The 26,177-nt window shown below is 41.2% G+C and overlaps 1 protein-coding gene across 1 annotated transcript in view; it reads left to right on the top strand.

Moving 5' to 3' along the window:
- The first annotated feature begins 369 nt into the window (after positions 1-369).
- dnah9l (dynein, axonemal, heavy polypeptide 9 like) overlaps positions 370-26,177 on the top strand; it is a 34,173-nt gene continuing 8,365 nt past the window's right edge. The window contains exons 1-64 of the mRNA XM_058068098.2: positions 370-457; positions 537-748; positions 819-1,052; positions 1,588-1,755; positions 2,013-2,129; positions 2,204-2,360; positions 2,578-2,692; positions 2,786-2,981; positions 3,145-3,249; positions 3,328-3,519; positions 4,712-4,912; positions 4,985-5,320; positions 5,398-5,475; positions 5,540-5,595; positions 5,671-5,791; positions 5,869-6,038; positions 7,334-7,556; positions 7,640-7,756; positions 7,877-7,963; positions 8,325-8,483; positions 8,556-8,639; positions 8,707-8,865; positions 8,984-9,106; positions 10,304-10,426; positions 10,508-10,732; positions 10,819-11,037; positions 11,942-12,112; positions 12,221-12,346; positions 12,421-12,528; positions 13,006-13,137; positions 13,213-13,373; positions 14,079-14,235; positions 14,319-14,464; positions 14,878-14,994; positions 15,063-15,201; positions 15,280-15,372; positions 15,529-15,723; positions 16,508-16,585; positions 16,680-16,812; positions 17,053-17,180; positions 17,242-17,390; positions 17,468-17,618; positions 17,719-17,850; positions 18,250-18,423; positions 18,508-18,712; positions 18,873-19,038; positions 19,109-19,211; positions 19,763-19,900; positions 19,982-20,083; positions 20,158-20,319; positions 20,399-20,482; positions 20,806-20,915; positions 20,991-21,153; positions 22,078-22,201; positions 22,349-22,491; positions 22,566-22,727; positions 23,851-23,910; positions 23,979-24,152; positions 24,225-24,371; positions 24,459-24,572; positions 24,660-24,803; positions 24,965-25,147; positions 25,851-25,952; positions 26,029-26,163. Coding sequence (XP_057924081.2) covers positions 385-457; positions 537-748; positions 819-1,052; positions 1,588-1,755; positions 2,013-2,129; positions 2,204-2,360; positions 2,578-2,692; positions 2,786-2,981; positions 3,145-3,249; positions 3,328-3,519; positions 4,712-4,912; positions 4,985-5,320; positions 5,398-5,475; positions 5,540-5,595; positions 5,671-5,791; positions 5,869-6,038; positions 7,334-7,556; positions 7,640-7,756; positions 7,877-7,963; positions 8,325-8,483; positions 8,556-8,639; positions 8,707-8,865; positions 8,984-9,106; positions 10,304-10,426; positions 10,508-10,732; positions 10,819-11,037; positions 11,942-12,112; positions 12,221-12,346; positions 12,421-12,528; positions 13,006-13,137; positions 13,213-13,373; positions 14,079-14,235; positions 14,319-14,464; positions 14,878-14,994; positions 15,063-15,201; positions 15,280-15,372; positions 15,529-15,723; positions 16,508-16,585; positions 16,680-16,812; positions 17,053-17,180; positions 17,242-17,390; positions 17,468-17,618; positions 17,719-17,850; positions 18,250-18,423; positions 18,508-18,712; positions 18,873-19,038; positions 19,109-19,211; positions 19,763-19,900; positions 19,982-20,083; positions 20,158-20,319; positions 20,399-20,482; positions 20,806-20,915; positions 20,991-21,153; positions 22,078-22,201; positions 22,349-22,491; positions 22,566-22,727; positions 23,851-23,910; positions 23,979-24,152; positions 24,225-24,371; positions 24,459-24,572; positions 24,660-24,803; positions 24,965-25,147; positions 25,851-25,952; positions 26,029-26,163 — 9,261 coding nt within the window. The 5' untranslated portion in view covers positions 370-384. The remainder of the gene's footprint in view (positions 458-536; positions 749-818; positions 1,053-1,587; positions 1,756-2,012; positions 2,130-2,203; positions 2,361-2,577; positions 2,693-2,785; positions 2,982-3,144; positions 3,250-3,327; positions 3,520-4,711; positions 4,913-4,984; positions 5,321-5,397; positions 5,476-5,539; positions 5,596-5,670; positions 5,792-5,868; positions 6,039-7,333; positions 7,557-7,639; positions 7,757-7,876; positions 7,964-8,324; positions 8,484-8,555; positions 8,640-8,706; positions 8,866-8,983; positions 9,107-10,303; positions 10,427-10,507; positions 10,733-10,818; positions 11,038-11,941; positions 12,113-12,220; positions 12,347-12,420; positions 12,529-13,005; positions 13,138-13,212; positions 13,374-14,078; positions 14,236-14,318; positions 14,465-14,877; positions 14,995-15,062; positions 15,202-15,279; positions 15,373-15,528; positions 15,724-16,507; positions 16,586-16,679; positions 16,813-17,052; positions 17,181-17,241; positions 17,391-17,467; positions 17,619-17,718; positions 17,851-18,249; positions 18,424-18,507; positions 18,713-18,872; positions 19,039-19,108; positions 19,212-19,762; positions 19,901-19,981; positions 20,084-20,157; positions 20,320-20,398; positions 20,483-20,805; positions 20,916-20,990; positions 21,154-22,077; positions 22,202-22,348; positions 22,492-22,565; positions 22,728-23,850; positions 23,911-23,978; positions 24,153-24,224; positions 24,372-24,458; positions 24,573-24,659; positions 24,804-24,964; positions 25,148-25,850; positions 25,953-26,028; positions 26,164-26,177) is intronic.

Below are 26,177 nucleotides of genomic sequence, written 5' to 3'. Positions count from 1 at the left end.
GATGTGCAGCACATCACAGAAAAGGTGTGCTTGATAAGTAATCATAATCATAGGTAATCGTAGATATTGATTCCGTTACATTTCATCTTAAAAGTAGCATCGTAACCGCGCCCCTCTGCTGTTTGACACTTTTTCCAAGTGGGTCTCTGTGCTGCAGCTTCACCTCTTCAGATCACTGCTGTGTGTGAGTGACAGGAAGAAGAGCTCTGACTCCTTTAGGAAAAAGTGGTTTGACGCCACCTGTTGGTTTGCATGCCAATCCCTTTTTCCAATTTAAAATGAGTCACATGATAGCATGATAATTTTGACACAAAGTTCCTTTCAAAGCGCAGTTAAAACAGACAATGTTATTTTCAGATTCAAAGTCCAAGAGTAAAAGGGATCATGGAGATCCTGAGGAGGGTCAAAAGCAGTTATTACTCCTCCTTTCAGGGCGTCTCTGTCAAAGTCAATGAGGGTAAATATGCACATTAGATGTTTTGCGTAATGAACGGTAGAATTAGATAGAATTACTGCTCGTGTGTTTATGTTCTCAGCGGTGCTGGAAGCTGAGGACATAGATCTGCATCTGCGTCCTTTGAGGAGGCTTATCACCAACCTGGAGGAGAGAAGTTTCCCTCAGGTGGACATTTTGCTGCCCCCTCTCTTCCACACCCTTTGTCTCATCTGGAGTCACTCCCAGTTCTACTGCACTCCTCAGCGCATGGTTGTCCTCCTGCAGGAGTTCTGCAACCTCATCCTGGAAAAGGTACTGTAAATGAATGGAATCTATAGAGTGCAGGAGCTTAGTTCATTGTGAATGTGTCTTTACTGCACAGGCCTTTGCTTACCTGATCCCTGAGGAACTATTTAAGATGGAACTTGAGGAGGGCCAGGAGAGAGTCCAAATAACCATTTCAGTCCTGCGCACCTTCAAGCAGCTGTTTCACGCTCACCGCCAGAATATTCGCAGATACTTCCAACAGAGCCAGACCATCAAGTTTTGGGACTTTCCGGCCACGCTTGTGTTCCGGCGTTCTGACCGCATCATGGAAAGGTTGCTTATGATCGAGGTGGGATGACTTTTTAACATTTTTTACATTGATGCCACATAAAACATTGATAACATTCTTATATTGTTGTTTACTCTCTTCAATTGTCATTGTTCATTTGCAGCTAAGTCCAGGTTTAGCCCTAAATATTCTTCACACCATGAATGAATAATGTAGGATGATAGAACAGATGGAATCAGAGTTATATATAAGTTCCATCTTATGGCAACCGTGGTGTGTTCAGGGATAGCTTAAGAAAATGCAAAATATCAAGGCTTTATGAAAACCCTTATCAGTGCAGCATAAAGACATAAACATATAAAATATTGTGGGCTTTTTTGAACAAAAATGTTTGCTGACCGTTTTACATGTATTATCACATATTTCCTGTATAAATAATTACCCAATTAGGGCCTATTATCTGGGCAAAATAAGTACCATATTTTTTAGACCAAAATACTGCAAATTTGTGAGGGCTTGTGAATGCGGGGGATCCTCTGTGTATGTGCATTATTGTGTTACAGTGACTTTAGCTAAAATACTCTTTCATCAATAGGAGTTATTTGCTGCAGCGCTAGATTTTCTGAAGCTGGAGAAAATTGAACTTGGCGGATCCAGAGGCAAAATTCTCAATGAGATGGTCTGCACCATGAGTGAAGAGTTCCATGATCGTTGGCGAGCACTCAGAGAGAGCAAATATGACCCCTTGGACTACACTAATGATGTGAGGCCTATTTTGTTATTTTGTTGTTGTTTTCCACTAAAATGTAATACAAATATAGTGCATATTGTACATTCTCCAGAGTACTAAAAACTGATTAGTTGCTCACCACACATTCGATCAACATCCATATGTAAATCTTTATGTAAATGTTTGTAAATATAAATGTGCTAATAACCCAAAGCAGTGACTTTGCACCAAAGCAAGCTTTTTAACCTGGTGGCAAAATTATTTCCTATGTGTCTTTATCTTCTGTGCAGGATTTTGTTCATCAACACAAGCGTTTTATGGAACAGAACAAGGACTTTGACCAAAGGCTGGGAACTGTCCTCAATCTGGCCTTTCAGCACTCTAAAAACCTCAAATCTACATTCAAGGTGAGATTTTTTAAGACTTCTTTTCCAACACTGTGAAAAATGTGCAAGAAACAACAACATTGTGTCCCATCCAGCTGTTAAAGCTTTTTGGCAACTTGCTTGAGAGGCCAAGGATTCATCAGCTCTTCTCTCCTAATTATACTCTGCTGTTGGACATGTTCAACCAGGAAGTAAACCATTGGCAGTTTCTACTTAATCAACACAGAGATGAGGTGAGGAAAAACACTAGTGGTTAGTTTGACCACGAACGGACAGTTTTCCATTAAATTGAACCTAAATAGAAAACAATATACTGTAGGTGTTTATTAAAGGATCCCTATTATGCTACATTGACATTTTAATGATGTTATCACATTAATATGTGTTCCTGAAATACTGTATATTCCCTCCCTCACTTGATATGACAAGTGCTTAAAAATGTAGTCTTGTGTGTTTCTGCTCCAGTCAGGAAATGTGAGTTTGGGGAAAAATATGCCCCCAGTGGCTGGGAGGCTGAAATGGTCGCAGGAGCTTCAGAGTCGCATCCTGACCAACAGGAGCAATCTATGTCAGCTAGCTCAAATGTAAATGACTCGCCCACACAACATTAGCATGTAACAATACTGAAGGAAAAATTCCACTTCTCCAGTAAATGTTCATTCACTTTGTTCTCTCAGGCCACTGGGGGGCGCTCAGGCCGATGCTGCCTTCCAGAAGTGTGAGCGTCTTCTAGAAACCTTAGAGCGACAGGACCAGGAGCTTTTCTCAGAGTGGACTGAAGGACTGGAGGACATCTGTCAAAGACACCTAAAGGACCCTCTGTTGACCCTTGACACCAACACAGGCCTGTTCCACGTCAACTTCAGTCCAGCTGTAAGCATACATATATCATTTATCGCCACAATAATAAACATACACCCATCAGTGACGGTGTCAATCACAGATGTACATGAATACCCTTTCTTTGCTCATTTGATTCTGTGGATGTAGTATATTTTTATATCCGTTAACATTAGCCACTCCTTGACACCCCCAGTTGACATCAGTGCTCAGGGAGGTGAAGTATCTGGGAATGCTGAAAAGCCAAAACATTCCTAAAGCAGCTCATCATCTCTACTCTCAACGTGAGAGACTCCATGTGGTGAGTTGGATACATCCACAATATTGAATGCAATGTATTCAACATGAAGTACTGAGAGTCTGGCAATGCTTCCTGAAGCAAACTCAGACCCTGACCTTGGTGACCCAGTGGTACAACCAGCTGCAGAGCACCATCCTGGATGTGGAGTTAGGACTAGTTCAAGATGAGATGGACAAGACCAGGCGACAGCTGGATCCGGCCCTGGGAAAGCTGACCTGGGCCCAGGACAACCTGTGGGACTACATGAAGACCACAAGAGATCTTGTCCAGGTTTTGCATTACTTTTTTACTAATTTTCCAGATCAATGCTACTTTTTAACAGAAACACTTCCCATTGCCTTTGTTGTCAAAGTTAGCTTTATTGTCAAAAGAAGTCATATAATAGTTCCACAATTTGCTGCACGGTGGACCAAAGTTGAACACAATCCATTCCATTACATTCGATGACTTCCAAAGATAGTTGAAAGATAGATTAATTAATTATGGCTGTCAAATTATTACAACTTTTAATCAAGTTAATCACAGTTTGTCAATTAATTAATCATCACAATTAATCACAACTTTATTGAACTTTATGTCTATAAAGATTAATGACAGTCCACAATTATATATATATTTGTATGTGTTAACATCTCCCAATCGGATGAATTGAAAATTTGACTCAAATTAAAATATAGTACACGTCTGAAAATGTATTTGCCTAAGGCAATAGTATCCCTTCAATAGTAGTAGAACATTTGAATCACGCTTGAAAGTGTTATTATGAGTCATGAGTGGTTGTGTTCAAAGACAACATGTAATTCAAGTTGAATTTCACATGTTTTGAGTTTAGATGTGTTTCTTAGCATACTTAAAAGCAGCAAATTTTACATCAGCAATAATAGTATAACTGGAGCTCCCTCGGGGATCAGACGCGTAAAAACCACCAACTGCTTTTTTTGTCTACTTATTTAGACCACACATATATGCATAATGAAAAGTGACGTTGACATTTTAATATTCTTCACTTCATTAACAAGTAAATATACAATAAATGCAAAATAGAGTAAAAATACTTTCTATTTCAATATTCTTGACTGACAGTAATGTACAGGAAGTGCCATATTGTCACCCTCACATTATTTTTCTATGTCGCTAGAATATACTAGAGCCTATCCCAGTTCTCTATGGGCAAGAGGCGGGGTACACCCTGGACTGGTCGCCAGCCAATCACAGGGCACATATAGACAAACAACCATTCACACTCACATCCATACCTATGGGCAATTTTTACATGTTATGGAATGTGGGAGAAAAGCAGACTACCCGGAGAAAACCCACGCATGCAAACTCCACACAGAGATGCCCAAGGAGAGCATCGATCTCCCAATCTCCTGACTGTGTGCCTGACATGCTAACCACTCATTCACTGTGTGCAATGTAATGTCTAACTGTAATGCAGCCTCGTATTTGCCCTTTCTAGAGCATTTGGAGTCGTGTCTGCAAAAGCAAAGCTAATGTGGAGGCCATCCAAATCCTCATGGGCAAACTTAGTCAGCGTGCATGTATTACCAGAAAGAGTCGTGATTCTACACTTCTGGTGTTCTCTGATATTGATGAAAGTATCGCCAAACAGCACGCTCTGATCAGCAGCACCGGAGCGCAGATACACATTCTTCTGCAGGTACGAAAGTGCTGTTTAATGGAGGAGTAGCAGACTTTCCTGTAAGTGTGTCTATTTTTTTCTGTTTTCCAGGAAAACCAGTCTCTCCTGGCGGTGTCCGACCTAAACAGTACCCAGTGGCAGGCTTACTCGGATTACGTGGACCACATGATCTTGTCAGGCTTCTTTCGTACCATCCGCTGCTCTCTGCAGTACCTGCTTCAGAACACAGATGCCACCCAGCCTATCACGCCACTCTTTGAAGTCCAGTTGATGCTGAACAGCTGTGACATGTGTTTTGATCCCTCGCTTGACTTCAGCCACAGGGGCAACTTCTTTGACATTGTGGATAAGATGGTTGCTAACATTCTAAACATGGCATCCCTCATCCCCAGAGTTGCTAAGCACACACATCTGGATAACTATCAGGTTGATAGTGTGCATGTCTGTACACATAAAGCAGCCCGCTTAATAAATTAACACAATGCATTTCTGTTTTAATGTAGAGCGACATAAACGAGATGAAAGATTTGTCAGAAATGTGCTATACTTTACGCTCCCGAGCACGTGCAGCTATCAACAATGTGAGTACTTTTTTATCTGTGCACGCATGACATAAGTGACGTTAATAGCGAGATGGTTTTTCAGGTCCGAGAATATCAAGGATCGCTTGACAGCTACCGCTACCTCTGGACTGATGACAGGTCAGAACGTGGCTGTGTTAACATTTTGCTCAGGTAGATGATTTGTAAACCGTCTTTTATTCTCACTATAAACAGGTCTGAATTTATGAGGCAGTTTCTGCTCTACGGCCATGTATTAAGTACAGAGGAAGCTGAGCTGTATGCAGACTATGAACTGAAAAAGAACCCACCCACCCTGGAAAACTTTAAAGAGCAGGTGATTTCAGTTCTATTTTGCTGACTCGGGTGGAATATGCTGCCTTAGGCTATCCGTAAAATAGTTATTCCCGGCAGATCAATCTGTTTGAGTCTCTGCATGAGCAAGTCAGCAAGATGGAGGACGGGAAGGTGTTTTGTGGCTGGCTGCAGCTGGATGTCAGACCCTTCAAGCATACGCTGATGAACGTCATTAAGAGATGGAGCTGGATGTTCAAGGAACACCTTCTCAACCATGTCAACCAGAGGTTAGACACATGCACATACACCAAACCATTTTTAAACATTTCTTGTTAAGATTAGAATATAGAATAGATTATAAATTTTCTGTGCACAGACCACAATAATTCTGTCCAAATAGTTGGCAACACAAGTGAGAACCAACATACGTAAATGGTGTATTGCCTATACAGTCAGCCAATCACAGTTATGGTTTGGTGCTGCATGAGTGCCGCTGGAACTGGGCCAGCTGTGGTTCATTGAGAGAAACATACATTCCATCATGTATTGTGACATTTTGAAGCAGCTTTGTAGGTTTGTGATATCATTATGGAGGAGAAGAAGAGGGTTACAGTAAAAACTTGTGCAGATTTGACAAATTCTACTCCCAAGAAGATCAAGACAGTGCTACAAAGCACAAATAATGGTGCTTTGGACACAATGTGGACATACAGTTTTCATAGTGAGGTGTACTCCGGAGTTACCAAACATCCTGTTTTTGATGTCCTTTTTTATTTATTTATTTATTTCACAAACTGATAAAAGTGGCCATTGTTTTTCATTGGCCATTAAACTGATCAGCAGTAGGGCACACAATCTTGCAAGATTAAAACGTGACTTTCTCATTCACATTTCCCGTTGGCACTTGGCCTGGTCCCATATTAAATAAATAAATCAATTAATCACACAATAAATGAAAATTAACTAGATAATTTTCCTGACATTAATTCATTGCCATGCGCATGCCTTTCTGGTTTCATCATCTCTCACCTCCAGACAGGCAGGACAAGGTTTCACTCATTGGTTTGCATTGGTTTCAGCATCTTGGCATGTCTGTTCCAGAGAACAATGACATGAACGGAGTGAGCCCATTCATCAGTCATACATAGGGTTGGGCATCGAGTCTCGTGCATCAATGGGAACTGGGACTAACATTCCAATTCTCCTGAAATTGTTCAATTTCTGAATTTTGATTACTGCTTTTGATGCCCTGTCCACCAACTGGAAGAAAAAAGCTGCGAACACCAAAGAAGAAGAAACCGGACAGAACCAATAAACAAGAAGCAGCTACAAAGTTTGTCTTAAACTTCATTAATTGGCTTAACTTTGAATTTGCAACACAATGATATCACGATCCACAAGATTCAACACCTCCCTGATTCATGGTGTAGAAATAACAATGCTTCACAGTGTAAGTTTATTCATATTCATATTTGCATCTCTTATAGTGAGGGGTATGTTCACTTTTTTCAGATACTGTAAGCTTAACATTAACATTCAACAGAATTTATCATCTCCACCTTTATCCTTCTCTGTTCTGCAGTGTGAGGGAACTCTCTTCTTTTGTCCACGACACGGCTCAAGGTCTTTCTAACAAGGTGTCAGATGGCGACTACGCTGGACTGGTGGACATTATGGGACACCTCATGGCCATGAGAGACAGACAGATCAGCAATGAACAACACTTTAAGCCTCTCAAATCTACAGCAGAGCTCCTCAAGACCTACGGGCAACAAATCCCAGAGAGTGTCAATACGCAGCTGGAAGTGGGTGCACAAATAGACATACAATATACACAATACTATGTATATTTGTGTAGTATGTTTACTGTTTACTACGCAAAATATAGGAGCTTCCGGAGAAGTGGAAAAGTTTGAGGAAAATTGCTTTCACGGTCAAACATGAAGTGGCGCCGCTGCAGTCTAACGAAGTATCCGTTATCCGTAGGAAATGTGTTCGTTTTGAGGTGAGTTAGTTAGTGTGAGCCCCCTGACATCTAACCCTTCATTCATGCATTATACATGACTGACACTACACCATGCACACTTTGTATTCGAGCTGCTGCCATGTCCTTTTTTATCTGTAGGTGAAGCAGTATGAGTTCAGAGAGCGGTTTCGGCTTGAAGTCATTTTTAAGATCAGTGTGGAGGAACCATATAAAGAAATTGATAAGGTGAGCTGCATAATACACTGAATTATACGACAAAACATTGAAACCACAAATGCAGCACTTGCCTCGGGCTCAGTACTTCAGAGAAATGCTTGCTCGCTTGTTTTGCAGATATCCTCAAAAGGTTTAGTGGCTGGCATGCTTTGCAGCAGCTAGATGCTCCCATAATTAATAACAATTAGTACAAGTACATAGTATGTCTTTATTATATCATGCAGTTCTACACCACTGAAAAAACACCAATCCATTCATTTGCTGTACCGCTTGTTCTCACTATGGTCTCGGGTATGCTGGAAAGTAAACCAGCTGTTTTTAAAATAGTATTTTATATACCCTCATTCAAAATATGTGTACTTGTCTCCAGGCCAATGGAGTAGTATCAGCAATGGAAGCACAAATGAAAGCGCTGCAGGATACAGCCGACCTGTTCGAGGTCAGCTTCCCAGACTACAAGCAGCTACGCCAGTGTCGTACTGACATCATACTCGTCAAAGCAGTGTGGGATATGGTCCTGTTTGTTAAGGTATGATGACATACTGTATATGGACGTCACCAGAACTTTAATACAACATTTCCATTCTGCTCTTTCAAACAGAGCAGCATAGAGGACTGGACCAAGACTCCATGGAAAGAGATCAACGTTGAGCAGATGGATATGGAGCTAAGACGTTTTGCAAAGGTAGAACAAGATTTCTGTACACAAACATGAGATACGCTCATATTTTCTTCTTTGTTGTACTGTCAAGGAGATGAAGATGCTGGATAAGGATGTGCGTGTGTGGGATGTCTACACAGGACTGGAGTCAACGGTGAAGAATCTGTTGACCTCTCTGAGAGCAGTCAATGAGCTGCAGAACTCTGCTGTCAGGGAGAGACACTGGCAGCAGCTAATGAACACCACCAAGGTATCTCTATGCATTGGCAATGTCTCATTCCACTGGATCAATTGCAGTAATGACATTTTTAGGTCAACCCAGGTTTTAGGTTGAGAGAAGGCAATTGACGTCCACCTCTTTTCACAAGGTAACGTTTGTGATGGGAGAAGGCACCACACTTGGGAACCTGTTGGAATTGCAGCTTCACCGCGTTGAGGATGAGGTCAAAAACATAGTAGACAAGGCTGTGAAAGAAATGGCCATAGAGAAGGTCGGTAATATTACATATCACAAATGCTTAGTTAAAAGTGACATATCCCTCATACTTCAGCAACTATTTTATCATATATTCTCAAGAAATACTGTATATAGAAAGCAGTGTACAGTGTATATTGCAGTAGATTTGTTGTCCTCTATGAATAAGTCAACATAGTCATTATTGTAAACTAGCTAATAACACATGTGAGAACGATGGTCCATGTGGTCCATTTCACATGTTGGAATTCATGTGTGCCCCTAATGAGCAGCAGCTCCAGTGACAGAGCCCCAGTCCAATAAGTCAGTGTTTTTCAACCTTTTTAAACACCAACATCACGTGATACCGGCTTCCCCAAGTTTTTCTTTCACTTGTTGAAATAACTCCGTATTGCCAGTTTTTCGTTTGTCCAGTCTTGAAATTTAGTTTGAATCAAAAACAAACTTTGCTTAGTCCAGTGCCGATTGCTGGCCTCCATTTTTAAAAGTGAAGAACGTCTGGATCTGCGTGTTACGTCATATCTGAGCATGCGCTGAAAGAACGCACCCGGGATCAATTTAAACAGGAAAAGATCAAATTCAATCTTGCTAATATTTTATAATTGAACTTGGAACCTGTTTTATATAGATATATATTTTCTTTTTTTAATAAAACTACACTTGTGAATAAAGTATAGAAGTGTTTAGATTCTGTTTCACAGATGGCGGTAATGCACACGAAAGCTGCTTGCCAACCGCCAATAAACAACAGAAGAAGAAAAACACCACGAAGAAGAAGGCACCCTGACAACTTTCCGTTTGAGCGGGCACAAAATACCTGAATCGGATTGGTTAAAGGAATATTCCATCCCTGTTCAATTCTTTCCGTTTGAGCAAATAAACCAAATGCAATTGGAATATTTGGGTCCATGTATACTATTGACATAATGGCTATTGACATAATTTTTGCAAATGATGATTAATTAATTAATTAATTATAAAAAGTGATGTTGGATAATTCCTCACGGCACACCTGACGGTTTCTCAAGGTACACTAGTGTGCCGCGGCACAGTGGTTGAAAATCACTGCAATAGGCTACCAGCACCATGCTTGACTGGAAGCAAGACACACTTATCTTGCTATACTCACTTGTGTAACTGAGAATAGCTGTGATGATTGTTTTTAATGTTAGATTCATCAGAAAGGCAATACAAATGTGTATTTTCTTCTCAGGTTTTGGCAGAGATAAAACAGACATGGCGTGTTCAGTCATTGTCATATGAGACTCACACCAGTACTGGAATCCCTCTTCTCAAAGCAGATGAGAACCTGATAGAAACACTGGAGGACAACCAGGTAAGTCGACATTGCTACCTTTGCATATTTTTTTTATGCCACGGTTCGAAAGCCCAGCTGATAAGTTTGATTTCTCTTCAGGTGCAGTTGCAAAACATCCTCATGAGCAAGTATGTGGAATATTTCCAGCCAGAAGTGAGTGGATGGCAGAGGAAGCTGATGGTGGCTGACCTGGTCATCTCCTCGTGGATGTCTGTGCAGAGGACCTGGGCCCACCTCAACAGCATCTTCACCAACAGCCATGACATCCGTTGCCAGCTAGCCAGTGATGCCGAGCGCTTCCAGGGAATACAGAATGACTTTCAGGTAGTTGACGCACAATTTATCACGTTCCTAAATGATGCATTCATTGGTCTGTTATATTATTCTCAATTTTAATCCCTTGTGGTCAGACTTTGATAAGCGAGTTGGTGCAGAACAATAACGTCCTAGAAGTTACCAACCAGCCAGGCTTCTTAGAAAGCCTGGAGACACTCCAGCAGAGGCTGTCTGTATGTGAGAAGGCTCTGGCAGAGTATCTGGAGACCAAGAGGCTCACATTCCCCAGATTTTACTTTGTGTCTGCCACTGACCTGCTGGAGATTGTCTCCAAGGGAACACAACCTAAACAGGTAAGAGAATAGTAAATACGTATGTGTGGCATGTAGCTTTGCTAGCATCTTTTTCCCTCCTGATTTCTACTACGTTAACTTGCATTGCTCCTCACAAGACGCCACTCTTTTTCTATGCGTATGCTAGCGGCCTCACCTCCCCAACAGAGACAAAAAAAATTTTTTAAGAAAAAAACAGATGACTAAAATGATAGCTCACTCTGTTCACTATTGTTCTATGAAGCATGCAGCTGCTGAATCAATGCATGTGAACCTTATTCCGATTTGTTCGGAGGCGAAAGTTGAGGAAAACAGACACACATGGCAATATATGAAGGCCAGCAAAATTATCCATTTCATTTTCATTTATTGTACGCAGGCCTCACAGCTAGGAGACCCGTGTTCAATTCCACCCTTGGCCATCCCTGTGTGTAGTTTGCATGTTCTCCCTGCGCATGCGGGGGTTTTCTCCGGGTACTCCGGTTTCCTCCCACATTCCAAAAACATGTTAGGTTAATTGGCCACTCCAAATTGTCCATAGGTATGAATGTGAGTGTGAATGGTTGTTTGTCTATATGTGCCCTGTGATTGGCTGGCGACCAGTCCAGGGTGTACCCCGCCTCTCATGAAGACAAGCGGTAGAAAATGAATGAATTAATTAATTTTATTGTGCGCTTCATGTATTTATCAACAGATCAACAACAATGGAGGAGTGGTTAGAAAATCAGTCCTTTCAACAAAAGTTAAATTCCCCCATCTGATCCACTGATCCAATGTGTCACTAAAAGTGGAAGCACACCTTTCTGTATGATGTACTGCAGCTCCAACCACAATTATACACTTGCTGTCTGATAGGATGACCATTATTATCTTATACGAATAAGCTGTACCTGATGTTGTGTCGTAAAGATGGGATGTTTTTCAGGTAACCAGACACTTGCTAAAGCTGTTCGACAACATAGCAGATCTTTCCTTCAAGGAGTCATACAGAGGTGAAGGAGGGATTGAAGAGGAGGGGGAGGCTGTTGCCATAGGGATGTACAGCCGAGAGGGAGAACATGTACCATTCTCTGAGCCCTGTGTCTGTAAAGGACAGGTATTTAATGGAATTTCTTTTAGTACAAGTATTATTAAATCCACTCCGGATTATCTTTACTGTAGACTCCTTCCCATCCATTTCTCCTCATAATGCCATCTCTCCCAGGCCGAGTGCTGGTTGGGTGCCTTGGAGAATACCATGCGCTGCACCATTCAGAAGGAGATCCAGGAGGCGGTAGCTGCCTATGAGGACAAAGCACGTGACCAGTGGCTCTTTGACTACCCTGCACAGGTCTTGCGTAGTCAAATCTGTGCAACCACTTTTACTAACACAAAAGCTAATACTTTTTTTTTTTAATCTTACAGGTTGGGTTGACTGGTAGTCAGGTGTGGTGGGCCACAGATGTGGGAATTGCATTTGCACGTGTGGAGGAAGGATTTGATACGGCTCTAAAAGAATATAATAAAAAACAGGTTGGGTGAAGTTGAGAAGTAAAACATACACGTTAGGTTGCATCAAATTTGAATGGGAAATTTTAAATTCATAATATCAATTTGGCTGGCATTCCATTTTTTTCTAATGAACATAAAAATGTCTTTTGCAAAGTTTTGAGGAAACCCATTGAGATTTATGGGTGCCACCTCACACATAAACGTTTGTAAAATTTCGGAAAATGTGCAATTTCTAGTCTAATTACCAAAAAGTTGACCTGGAAATATTGAGCATCATTTGGCGACCATTGAACTGTTCACCACTTTATTCCACAAAAACAGATGTATGGTGGCACCCCTAAATAATCATGTATTGGAAGAATATTTTGTATGTGTTGTTTCTACATATATTGGAACACTTTTAGTGCCCAGCCGTATCAAAATTCAATAATTGTGTTTTTTGATGTGCCCTAATACACGTCCTTGAATATATGCATCATCAATGTGTTCTTTTGCCAGATCACACAGCTCAACTCACTGATCCACATGCTCCTTGGCGATTTGACACCTGGAGACAGACAGAAAATTATGACCATCTGCACCATTGATGTCCACGCTCGAGATGTAGTGGCCAATCTCATTGCTCAAAAGGTTCAAAATCCTTAAAATACACAATTTTTTGTATGGTTTGTGAATTGTCTCTTGTGTGCTTTCGTTTAAATACAGGTGACAACTGGACAAGCATTTGCGTGGCTCTCCCAGTTGCGCCACCGTTGGGATGATGAAACACGGCACTGTTACGTTGATATTTGTGATGCCAGGTTTCGGTTTAGTTATGAATACCTGGGGAACACCAACAGGCTTGTCATCACCCCTCTTACTGACAGGTACTATGTGTGTACAGGTGTGCTCATCATGGGCATAAATGTCATATTAACGTTAAAAGGGAACCTATTATGCTTTTTCCACTTTTCTGACCTATACATTTTGTTGTATTCTCGAGTTAAACTATGCCAAAGTTTCAGATAATGAGGTATGCTCAATTGGAAGTGAGCCCTGAAAGAAGTTTGTGATGTCACAGGGAGCTGAACTTATATGAGCGTGCCAGGGTATTCCTGACCTCCGCCCCCTCCTCTGTTGCACTCTTTTCTGGAAGATTTCCCCATGTTAGCACTGTGGGTTTTTTATGTGTAAGTAATCAGTGGTCTGTGTAGCACTATAGAGTGTACATTCCCATTTATGGAATAAATTAAAACAGACCCTTTTGGAAAGCCAAGGAAATACAGTTGGAATGGGTGCAGATTCTGGAAGATCTAGAAAGCTATCTATGTGGGTTATTGTGTGCAAAATTAGCATGACTGGTCCCCTTTAACAATTTCATGATTCTATATATACAGGACAGAATTATTATATAATGTGCTTCTTCACTGATTGAAGCATTTTGAATTAATATGTTAAAAACTAATATTATACATGGCTTCAAATATATATATAGATGTACTGTGCTGTATGTACTGTATGTAGTAAGTGCTGATGAGCATCCATGTCAAATAACAGGTATATATTTATATCTCCACCATCACATCTGTCAGGTGTTACATAACTCTGACCCAGTCGCTCCATCTGACTATGAGTGGCGCACCCTCAGGCCCAGCAGGTACTGGTAAGACAGAGACTACCAAGGACCTGGGTCGCTCCCTGGGAATTATGGTCTATGTATTCAACTGCTCAGAACAGATGGACTACAAGGTGACTTCACATCATCAACCCCAGTGTATGTTCAAATTCTGCTTATCCATAACATTGTGATTTACCATGTTGGGCTCCTCTAGTCTATTGGGAACATTTATAAGGGTCTGGCTCAGACTGGAGTGTGGGGCTGCTTTGACGAGTTCAACAGGATCTCAGTGGAAGTGCTTTCTGTGGTGGCTGTGCAGGTGAAGACTATACAGGATGCTGTACGCAACAAAAAACACAGGTAATTATAAACATAACAGTTTACTTTAAACATTCTTGCATTCATTCATTTTCTACCGCTTATCCTCACGAGGGTTGCTGGCGTGCTGGAGCCTATCCCAGGCGGGGTACACCCTGGACTGGTTGCCAGCCAATCACAGGGCACATATAGACAAACAACCATTCACACTCACATTCATACCTATGGACAATTTGGAGTCGCCAATTAACCTAGCATGTTTTTGGAATGTGGGAGGAAACCGAAGTACCCGGAGAAAACCGGGGAGAACATGCAAACTGCACACAGAGATAGCCGAGGGTGGAATCGAACTCGGGTCTCCTAGCTATGTGGCCTGCGCGCTAACCACTCGATCGCCATGCAGTCCTACTATAAACATAATCTGCTATTTTTGTAATGTAATTTTTCATATGTAGGTTCAATTTCCTGGGAGAAGAAATAGAACTAAAGCAAACGGTGGGAATTTTCATCACGTTGAACCCAGGTTATGCCGGCAGGGCCGAGCTGCCAGAGAACCTCAAGGCTCTCTTCAGGTATGACAGTTGGACAATAGTCTTAAGCACATGGATGTGTGACACATTATTTGTTCCTCACCACTCAGGCCCTGTGCTATGGTAATCCCAGACTTTGAGCTCATCTGTGAGATCATGTTGGTAGCAGAGGGCTTCATTGACGCTCGTCTGTTGGCACGCAAGTTTATTAGCCTTTACACACTCTGTAAGGAACTGCTCTCGAAGCAGGTGCGTATGTCTAACCTGAGTCATGAGTAAACAATACCCGACCTCTTGCAATAATTCCCACGTCATTTTGTGTATCAGGATCATTATGATTGGGGTTTAAGGGCCATCAAATCAGTTCTGGTGGTGGCTGGCTCACTGAAAAGAGAGGAGCATAGCAGACCTGAAGAGCAGGTATGCAGCAGTTTTTCTAGTTCCTCACAACTTCAACCATTTTATGGTTCAGTCATATTTTTTTGTGTGTCGTCTCATATTCTACTTAGAAGTATAGAAACCAATTAATTAAGTAAAACAATTAATGGGACTTCCGACCTATCATTTTGTCCTCAGGTGCTGATGCGGGCGTTAAGGGACTTCAACCTGCCTAAGATTGTGACGAGTGATGTTCCTATATTTCTAGGCCTTATTAGTGACCTCTTCCCTCAGTTGGACGTTCCACGGAAAAGAGACTCTCAACTGGAAAATGCTGTCCGCCAGTCAGTTAGTGAGCTCTGCCTCCAGGCAGAAGAAAACTTCATACTCAAGGTACTACTTGATGTTATTTAACTCATTTGCTCCCAAATCTATAGGTTTTTTCAAACTGACTGCCCGCTCCCACAGAAGTATTCATACGTACTTAATTTTTTTTTGGCGCGAAAGGCGCAAAGAGGTGATGATGCAACTCCACAATAGAAGAGCTTGGCATGCATCTCTTCAACAGTTCAGTTGCAAATGTGAAAAATGTAAATAGTTCATGGTGTTGTGTTGTTCATGTTGTGGCATCGTTGTTTAGACATTTTGGCTAAATATAGAGTATATGGCAAAATTTGGGTCAACACGAAAGTTATGCCGTTTTCTCCCTTTTTTGTTAAGAACTGATATTTTGCTGAAACTTACCAAAGTTCTACAACTGATTACTAAAGAACCGAAAAATATAGAAATTAACTTTTTTTTCTGATGAAAGATGAGGATCGTATCTTTCTTTTGGTGTATACCATGTCTCACAATATTCTGTGTGCCTTGAAAAATCAGTAAAAATAAACAAAAATGGCCCCTACCAAGACGGATGGCTTTTGAAAAATGCCTGGGATTGAATTACTTAATTGTATTAATTTATTTTATTGCACTGAATTATTTATTCATAATTTTTTATTTATACTTAATTTATCATGTTTACTTTACTTTTACATTGTATTTAATTATATGTTTTTTATTATTTTTTTATTTTGTAATTTTACATGTTATAATTTATTTTTCATTTAATTTGTTTTTATTGTATTTTATTTTATGTCATAATTGCACACATATTTTTTTATGTGTGCATTTTTAGGTGACTCAGCTGGAGGAGCTTCTGGCTGTCAGACACTCTGTATTTGTAGTAGGTGGACCAGGAACTGGAAAGAGCCAGGTTAACTTGTCTATTTGTCTGTTTTCTACTAAAAGTTGCTGTTAATGTTGCCATTTTTCATTTTCACTTTGATTTTTTTCGATTTTCTCATCAGATCCTGAAGACCCTCCATAGGACCTATGCAAACATGAAGATGAAGCCAGTGTGGCATGACATCAACCCAAAAGCCGTGACTACAGATGAGTTGTTTGGATATCTGCACACTGTCACCAGAGAGTGGAAGGATGGTGAAGAACATTTTAATTTTGTTAATTACCATATTAGCAGAATTTAACACCAATATAAAAGACAAAGCTAAAATAATGTTTAGTAGACAAACATTTGCACAAACATTTACACTTCTCTAACTGTGATTAATTGTGATTAACTATGGCCAAAATATGATTAATCACATCACATTTTTAATCAATCAATACTTATATTTCTTTGCTTTCCAAAAATAAAATTTGACTCTTTTTCTGCTTCAGGTGTGTTCTCCACCACTATGAGAGAACTAACATCAGTTACCCATGATGGCCCCAAATGGATTGTTCTAGATGGGGACATTGACCCCATGTGGATTGAGTCTCTCAACACTGTCATGGACGATAATAAAGTCAGTGATCATCTCATAACTTCTAATCGTCTGTAAATTTACAAATTGCTTTTTTTTGAAGGTATTAACTTTGGCAAGTAACGAGAGAATCAGTTTGTCCTCCTCCATGCGTCTCCTCTTTGAGATATCCCACCTAAAAGCTGCTACCCCTGCGACTGTGTCCAGAGCGGGAATACTCTACGTCAACCCCCAGGACCTTGTCTGGAGCTCGTAGGACATAAGCACACAAATGTACACACAGAGGTACTTACCTTTGCTCCACAGTTCAGTCTTTACTGTGTCCTCAGTTATGTGGCAAGCTGGATAGAGACCAGACAAGCTCAATCTGAACGGGCCAACCTCACCATTCTATTTGACAAGTACGTGCCCTACTGTCTGGAACAAGTTCGCTGCAACTTAAAAACCATCACCCCAATTCCAGAAAACAGCATGGTGCAAGTAAGGAGAGCTTGTTCAGTGATGTGTCTTTTAGACACTTGGAAGCTAAAGAAAATCCACGTTTGAGATATGTTGTATTCTTATTGTGTTGTCCAATCAGACGCTGTGTTCCTTGTTGGACTGCCTGCTGTCAGATGACAATGCTCCCCCTGACTCCCCAAGAGAACTTTACGAGGTTTACTTTGTCTTTTCCTGCGTCTGGGCCTTTGGAGGAGCGCTCTTCCAGGATCACGTGTGTTTTGACTCTTTGTCTCGTTTGCAGAAATAACACGTATCGTAAATGTTCCCCTTACACTTCTATTCAGTTAACATCTACAAAATGAACTTTTACAAAAGGAAATAAAAATTGGGGTCTCAAATTAGCACCGTCATTAATGGCTGTGGCTGTAGGCAACATCCTGATGTGGTGTTTTTTTCTTAAGGCTACAATATGTCAGTAGCTTCATATGAATTATGTTGAGAGCATCAAGAAGTTAATCTCAAATTGATTTTAAAAAATCAATGGGAGATTTCCAATTTTTGATCCCATCCTCTTTGTGGTTTAGTGAAATAAACACCCCACTAAGTATAGAATTTACAGTAGTGTTAATATTCAAAATAATGCTAGTATTTCCCTCATTGCATGGTACAGTTACATGACTACCGTGCTGAATTCAGCCGCTGGTGGTCCAAGGAAATGAGAGCTGTGAAGTTCCCCTCCCAAGGAACCGTCTTTGACTACTTTATAGACCCCGAGACCAAAAAATTTACCCCCTGGAGCGAGAAGATGGTTCCTTTTGAACTGGAGTCTGATGTGCCTTTGCAGGTGGGTACCAATGATAACTGTATTTGTGTACACAGCATGGAATACTTATAATACTGTAATGTTATACTGTCTGTATGTGTTCAGACGGTGCTGGTCCACACCCCAGAAACCATCTGTCTGACGTATTTCATGGACCTGCTGCTACATCGAGGCAAACCTATCATGTTGGTAGGCAACGCAGGGGTGGGGAAGACCATACTGGTGTCTGATAAAGTCACCAAGCTGAAAGAGGAGTACATGGTGGCCAAAGTCCCATTCAACTACTACACCACCTCAGCAATGCTGCAGCGTAAGAGTCACAGATAATGTGTTTAGTCCTAAACATCACATGGATTAAGTCAAAATATCATAGCTAAGAAGATATACCTTCCTTGTTCACAATAACAAAAACAGTGCAATCAAATCGAATCATTATTACAAATCACAAATGTACAAAAAAAAAACTGTAGGTGTCCTGGAGAAGCCGCTGGAGAAGAAAGCTGGCCGTAAATTTGGTCCTCCCACCACAAAGAAACTCATCTACTTCATTGATGACCTTAACATGCCCGAGGTGGATGTGTATGGGACGGTCCAGCCACACACTCTCATACGGCAGCACCTGGACTACAACCACTGGTGAGGCAAACATTTTCCAAAGCCCTCACCTTTTCCAGTTGACCACTTACAGTAAGTCTCTCCTTTGCAGGTATGACAGACAAAAGCTGACAGTAAAGGAGATCAGTAACTGTCAGTACATCACCTGCATGAACCCAACAGCTGGGAGCTTCTCCATAAACCCTCGACTACAGGTATGAAGACAAGAAATAAACACTGAAAGAACTTGAATACTCGTCAGTATTTGAAGTGCAATTGCCTCAGAAATCCTAAAATACCACTGCACGGCGGTCTAGTGGTTAGCGTGCAGACCTCACACCTAGGAGACAAGGGTTCAATTCCACCCACGGCCATCTCTGTGTGGAGTTTGCATGTTCTCCCTGTGCATGCGTGGGTTTTCTCCGGGTACTCCGGTTTCCTCCCACATTCCAAAAACATGCTAGGTTAATTGGTGACTCCAAATTGTCCATAGGTATGAATGTGAGTGTGAATGGTTGTTTGTCTATATGTGCCCTGTGATTGGCTGGCGACCAGTCCAGGGTGTACCCTGCCTCTCACAAAAAGACAGCACCCTCTGCGACCCTCGTGAGGATAAGCGGTAGAAAATTAATGAATGAATTATTTATAATAGTTATAATAGTTAGTATTGAAACAAAATAACCATATTGGATATATATATAAACATACATATGACCCATATGAAATCAGTTTAATTTTTATGATTTGAACTCCTTTGTCTATCCAGAGACATTTCTCAGTGTTTGCAGTCCATTTCCCCAGTGCTGATGCATTAGCCACCATCTTCTCCAGCATCTTGTCAGCTCACTTCCTGCAGGGGGGATTCAGCTACGGCGTCTCTCGATCAGTCGGAACTCTCATTCAGGTGCATTCTTACCATCAGTGACGTATGGATGTCAATGAACGTGTCACATGTTGCTACAATGCAAACTATCTTCTTCTCCAGGCTGCCATTTCTTTGCACCAGAAAATCAGTCAGAACTTCCTGCCCACAGCCATACGCTTCCATTACATCTTCAACCTGCGAGATCTTGCCAACATCTTCCAGGTAATCCTGTATGCCGTGCAAATCAACTGTATTCTCGGTATTAAATGCTGCACCCTCTGTGACTTGGTGTACAGGGCATTTTGTTTGCCCCGCCTGAGTGTATTCGATACCCCATGGACCTTGTTCACCTGTGGCTCCATGAGAGCTCCAGGGTCTACTCGGACAAACTGATGGAAGAGAAAGACGTGGAGCTCTTCAACAAAATCCTGCTGGACACTGGCAAGAGATTTTTTGAGGTAAACTAAACCTAATAAGGTTTAATACATTTTGTGGTAGTTTGCTTAAATAATTTCTGTTCATGCTGCATCTCTCCAGGGAATAGATGAATCCATTTTCATCCACCAGCCTCTGGTGTACTGTCACTTTGCTCAAGGTGTGGGAGAGCCTCGCTATCACCTGGTAAGTTGTATTCAAGTCAGGAGTCCATGTTGATTTGTTGCGTGCATCCATTAATTCTCTGTCAAGTACGGTGCGTTTAATTGATTTGGACTTCAATTAATTTACTTTGGGGATAATTTCAAGCTCTGTATTCAAAGGCCTTGATGGACCAAGGCGGCCGTCATATCTAATCTGGCTGAATAAGCGAGGAAGAATGCACATTCATTAGCAAACTAATTACCTTTCTGCATGGTTTTGATAGAAATTTAATGGACTCTTCATAAAAAAATTAAGATTTTTAGAGTGTCTGGAAGTTCATTACAAACGGCTTCTTCGTTGGTCAGGCTTCAGACTGGGAGAAACTCCAAAAGGTGCTTGTTGATGCTCTGGAGCATTATAATGAGCTGCATGCTGTCATGGACCTGGTGCTGTTTGAAGAAGCGATCCAGCATGTGTAAGACAATGACACATAGGAGCCTTATATGAGAAACATAGCATTCATACTGTTCTATGTGATGCTTCTACACAGGTGTCGAATAAGCCGCATCCTGGAAGCTCCGTACGGTAATGCCCTGCTCGTGGGGGTGGGCGGCAGTGGCAGGCAGAGTCTGTGTCGGCTGGCTGCCTTCCTCAGCATGCTGGAAGTTTTCCAGATCACATTGCGTAAAGGATACAGCTTCAATGACCTCAAAGTAAAGCACACACACCCACACACGTACTGAGACAAAACTTTTAATGACTTAATGACTCAACTGGGGGATAGAACTAAGCATCATAGTTTGCCCTTTATGTTAACATAATTAGGTTAAAGTTCCCTACCTTGTGAAAGCATTTTGTGGAAGGCCACTCGTTTTTTTTTGCAGGACTGTGTGCAAAATGAAGTCGATAAAGGCATGCTTGAATGAGTTTGATGGAATTGAACCTTATCAAACACATTTGGGAAACACATTTAATTAGAAGAGCGTTAGTGAAGCAGCAGGCCCTCATGCCCAACATCAGTGACCTTCTTCGTGGTGAATGGCCAAAAATAGACACTCTTGAAGAGTGAAAGCTATTATATTTTTTTTATATTTGCACCCATGCAAACTTCCATCCATCTATTTATTTTCTATGCCATTTATCCTCATGAGGGTCACAGGGGTATGTTAGAGCCTATCCCAGCTGTCTTTGGCCAAGAGGCCGGTGACACCCTGGATTGGTCACCAGCCAATCACAGGGCACATATAGACAAACAACCATTCATACTATTTACTATTTACTATTCATACATACTTTGAATACTGAGGCTTAAATAGAAGTGCAGCTAATTTTTGACTATGCTCTAATTTGGTGACATACAACGCTAAACTCATCACACAGCAACTTAATACTCAAAAGCTAGGTAATAAATATACAAGGCAAGTGCCTATATGAGTTTTGCTGGGACAAAATGCCTTATAAAAATTGGAACAGATTCCACACCACGGACATTAAGCTTGTTTGATGAGGTCATGGCTCGCGTAGCAATATTATCGTCAGAAAAAAAACAATACTATGCTGATGTTATGCCAATACTGTCCCTAATTTGATGCTCGTGTATGTCCAAACAACAGCATTCTTTTTCTTCTTTTGTCCAGAGTGATATAGCAGCCTTGTACATAAAAGTAGGAGTGAAGAACATCGGTACAGTCTTCCTTCATACGGATGCCCAGATTCCCGATGAATGCTTCCTGGTACTCATAAATGACATGCTGGCGTCAGGTGACTTGTTCTTGTGTAAATTTGTACTGCTTTGATAGTATCAATTTAAACTTTACATTTTGATTGTGATACACTATTTGGAGTGGATCCCATTAGATTGTACATTGTACTACTGAGAATTAAGTCTAAGCACCAGGATCTTTTCAGGAGACATCCCAGACCTGTTTAGTGATGAAGAAGTAGACACAATCATGTCGTCAGTGCGCATGGAACTGCGAGGTTTAGGACTTGTAGATTCCAGAGAGAACTGCTGGAGCTTCTTTATTGAAAGGATACGAAGACAGCTCAAGGTCTGAAACATTTCATACTAGCGAATGGTTTTGGTGCTCTGCATCTCCAGTATATCCTCTACTCTACCCTCCAGGTGGTGTTGTGTTTTTCCCCAGTGGGGTTCACACTGCGGACACGTGCACGGAAGTTTCCAGCTCTGGTCAACTGCACGGCTATTGATTGGTTCCACCCGTGGCCGCAGCTCGCGTTGCAGTCTGTCAGCTCCACTTTCATAGAGAAGATACCTGGACTGGAGGTCTTTACGTACTCACTATTGTCTTATTCCCATAATGTGGTATTTTAACAATGTCTGTTTTCTTTGGCAAATAATAGAAAATGAATGAATTCAATCATTATGAGCCATTATTACTGTACATTAGGGTGCATCAAAAAACACAATTATTGAATTTTGATATGGCTGGGTACTAAAAGTGTTCCAATATATGTAGAAACAACACATATAAAATATTTTTTTAGGGGTGCCACCATACATCTGTCTTTGTGGAATAAATTGGTGAACAGTTCAATGGTCGCCATGGAGATTTGAGGTCAGCAAAGACTGCAGCTCAAGAACTCTGAGGTGATCTTTATGTTTTTGTTGGTATTTATTCTCCTATTACATATTACTAGCAAATTTGCAGTTTTGTCTTTGTAATTTGAATGATTTGTAGTCATATTTATAGGTATTTAGTGCTCATTGCCTATACTGTAGCTAACATGAGCTAGCTACAGTTTGCTAATGACAGTTAGCTAATAGCTGAGCAAGCATAACATCAACAACAGTAATATAGAGTAGACAGTATTGCTGATGCCTCATATTTATTGAGAGTGGTACTGTAGTCCTACATAATCTGATATACACTTGTTCATTTATTATTATAGGCACTGTGCAGCACAACCCACCAGCTCTCCTAAGATGCTGCCCTCAACAACTAGTTCCTTTCAGACTAGCAGTCGCAGCTTGGTCTTTGGTCTGGGCCCCCTTTGATAAACCTATAGAAAATGATGCTGTATAGAAGTTAATTGTACTCAACATTTCCAGGTCAACTTTTTGGCAATAAGACTAGAAATTGCACATTTTCCGAAATTTTACAAAAGTTTATGTGTGAGGTGGCACCCCTAAATCTCAATGGATTTCCTAAAAACTTTGCAAAAGACATTTTTATGTTCATTACAAAAAAAATGGAATGCCAGCCAAATTGATATTATGAATTTAAAATTTCCCATTCAAATGTGATGCACCCTACTGTACATGTACAGATAATCTTTTAAAAACATTCTTGACTGTCGTACTGATAGTATGTAGATGTAAGGTGAAAGCTGCTCAGCCATCATTAATACCGCTGATGATCATTTTGTTTGCATTTAATCCACTGCAGCCAAATGTGAGATCGTCTATCAGTGAGTTTATCTCCTATGCACACACCAGTGTCAATGAGGTAAGCGATGCCCCATGAGAGTTACTGACCACTTCTTTGCCATCACCGCTTGTCTTTCTTTGTTACAGGTGAGTGTCAAGTACCAGCAGAATGAGAAGCACTTTAACTACACCACCCCAAAGAGTTTCCTGGAGTTCATGAAGCTTTATGGCAACCTGCTGGGGAAAAAACGAACAGAGCTTAGCCAGAAGACAGAAAGACTAGAGAATGGCCTGCAGAAGCTGCAAAGCACAGCCTCCCAGGTCAGCGATAATAATGTTGTCATCTCTCAGCTCCTTTACATTCAATATCATGTTCCTTCATTTTCTTCGCAGGTGGAGGATCTGAAAGCCAAGCTTGCAGTGCAAGAGGTTGAGCTTTGGCAGAGGAACACGGACATTGAGGCTCTCATTGCTAAAATAGGACAACAGACAGACAAGCTCAACCAAGAGAGAGCGGTTGCTGACACTGAGGAGCAAAAGGTAAGAAGTGTGTGCTGTGTGTGCTCACTGACCACCAATTGGTATGACTGGATAGGCACACTACAGAAATCCAACATCTTTCTTCAGGTGGAAGCAATTCAAGCCGAGGTAAGCAAACAGCAGCGGGAGACAGAGAACGACCTGGCTAAGGCTGAACCAGCCCTACAAGCTGCTATTGAAGCCCTCAATACACTCAACAGGGTAACGAGCACAAGCCGTTATGTTTTCACTGTTGTAACTCATCTCTATTGGATCGGTATGCAAAAAGAGTTCATGTGCCCCATCCAGTTGAATCTGACCGAGCTCAGGACGTTCCCAAACCCTCCGGCTATCGTCAGCAATGTTACTGCAGCTGTTTTGGTGCTGCTCGCTCCTCAGGGCAAGATTCCCAAGGATCGCAGTTGGAAGGCGTCCAAGGTGGTCATGAGCAAGGTGATCATTTCATGTTCACATCTTCATATTGCCTAATTTGTAATAAAACCAGTGCAGAAATTTCTAACATATAGAAAGCATGCGTTTGGTAGTTAAAGTGAAACAAAAATACAATATGTTCCAATATGAAAGAGTCATGCTAGTACTCTCATTCCATCCAGGTGGATGACTTCCTGCAGGCCTTGGTCAACTTTAACAAGGAGCACATCCCAGAGGCCACAGTGAAGGTTGTGAGAGACGAGTACCTTAGTGACCCCGAGTTCAACCCTGAGTTTGTGCGGCACAAATCCTCCGCAGCAGCTGGACTCTGTGCCTGGGTGATCAATATGATCCGATTCCACGAGGTACGCACATACAAAATATAATTTAGAATTGTGCCTCATTTCTCGTGGTTAAATTGTTCCAGACTCGATAAGTGAATTAAATTGACAGAATGTTTTTGAAGTTCCATCTATCCATAATTTTCTATGCCGCTTATCCTCACGAGAGTCGTATGTATGCTGGAGCCTACCCCAGCTGACTTCGGGCGAGAGGAGGGGTACACCCTGGACTGGTTGCCAGCCAATCACAGGGCACATATAGACAAACAACCATTCACACTCACATTCATACCTATGGACAATTTGGAGGCGCCAATTAACCTAGCATGTTTTTGGGAGGAAACCCCAAGTGTTCCCGATCTCCTGATTGTGTGGCCGTGGGCACCGTGCAGCCCCGTTTTTGAGGTTATGGCATAGAAAATATTTTTTACATTTTTTTAATACTCTCGTTAGTTAATTACTTTGAGGAAAAACAATGATAGAGTAAAGGCATGATGTTCAAAATTATGTTTTATATTGTGTATTTTCTTTGTGTATTTTAACTGTTTTGCATGTATTTCTTTGTATCAGAATGGATCCATGTGTATTTGTATTCTAAGTACATTTTTCCTCTCCCCAATGTTTCTGCTGCCATGGATAGATTTTTGTGAGTACAGCTCTATTCTTCATTCAGTGTAACAGTAAACAGTGTACATGTCAGAAAGCATTGAAGACCATTTGTCTACAGGTACTTTGTGAAGTGGAGATGAAGAGAATGTGTCTGTCGCAAGCCAACGCTGACTTAGCTGAAGCAGCCGAGAAGCTCCAGGTCATCAGGAAGAAACTCGCTGTGAGTCTCTGTCTGAGCTTTTTAACCATGCAAACATTTTCATCCTTTCAACTTTTAATTTCTAAATCATTTTTAGGAGTTGGATGGCAGCCTGGAAGAGCTGACAAGCGCGTACGAGAAAGCCACTTCAGAAAAACTGCATTTTCAAGACGATGTTAACCGCACCAACAAGACAATCGAATTAGCCAATCGTCTGGTCAAAGGGCTGCAGGTGGCTGCAATAAC

This window comes from Doryrhamphus excisus, linkage group LG6, assembly GCF_037039965.1.
Source record: "Doryrhamphus excisus strain RoL-2023G ecotype Guam linkage group LG6, RoL_Dexc_Guam_v1.1, whole genome shotgun sequence".
In the NCBI taxonomy this organism is placed as follows: domain Eukaryota; kingdom Metazoa; phylum Chordata; class Actinopteri; order Syngnathiformes; family Syngnathidae; genus Doryrhamphus; species Doryrhamphus excisus.
The sequence above is the reverse complement of the archived record's forward strand: the minus strand, read 5'-3'. Positions and strand labels throughout refer to the sequence as shown.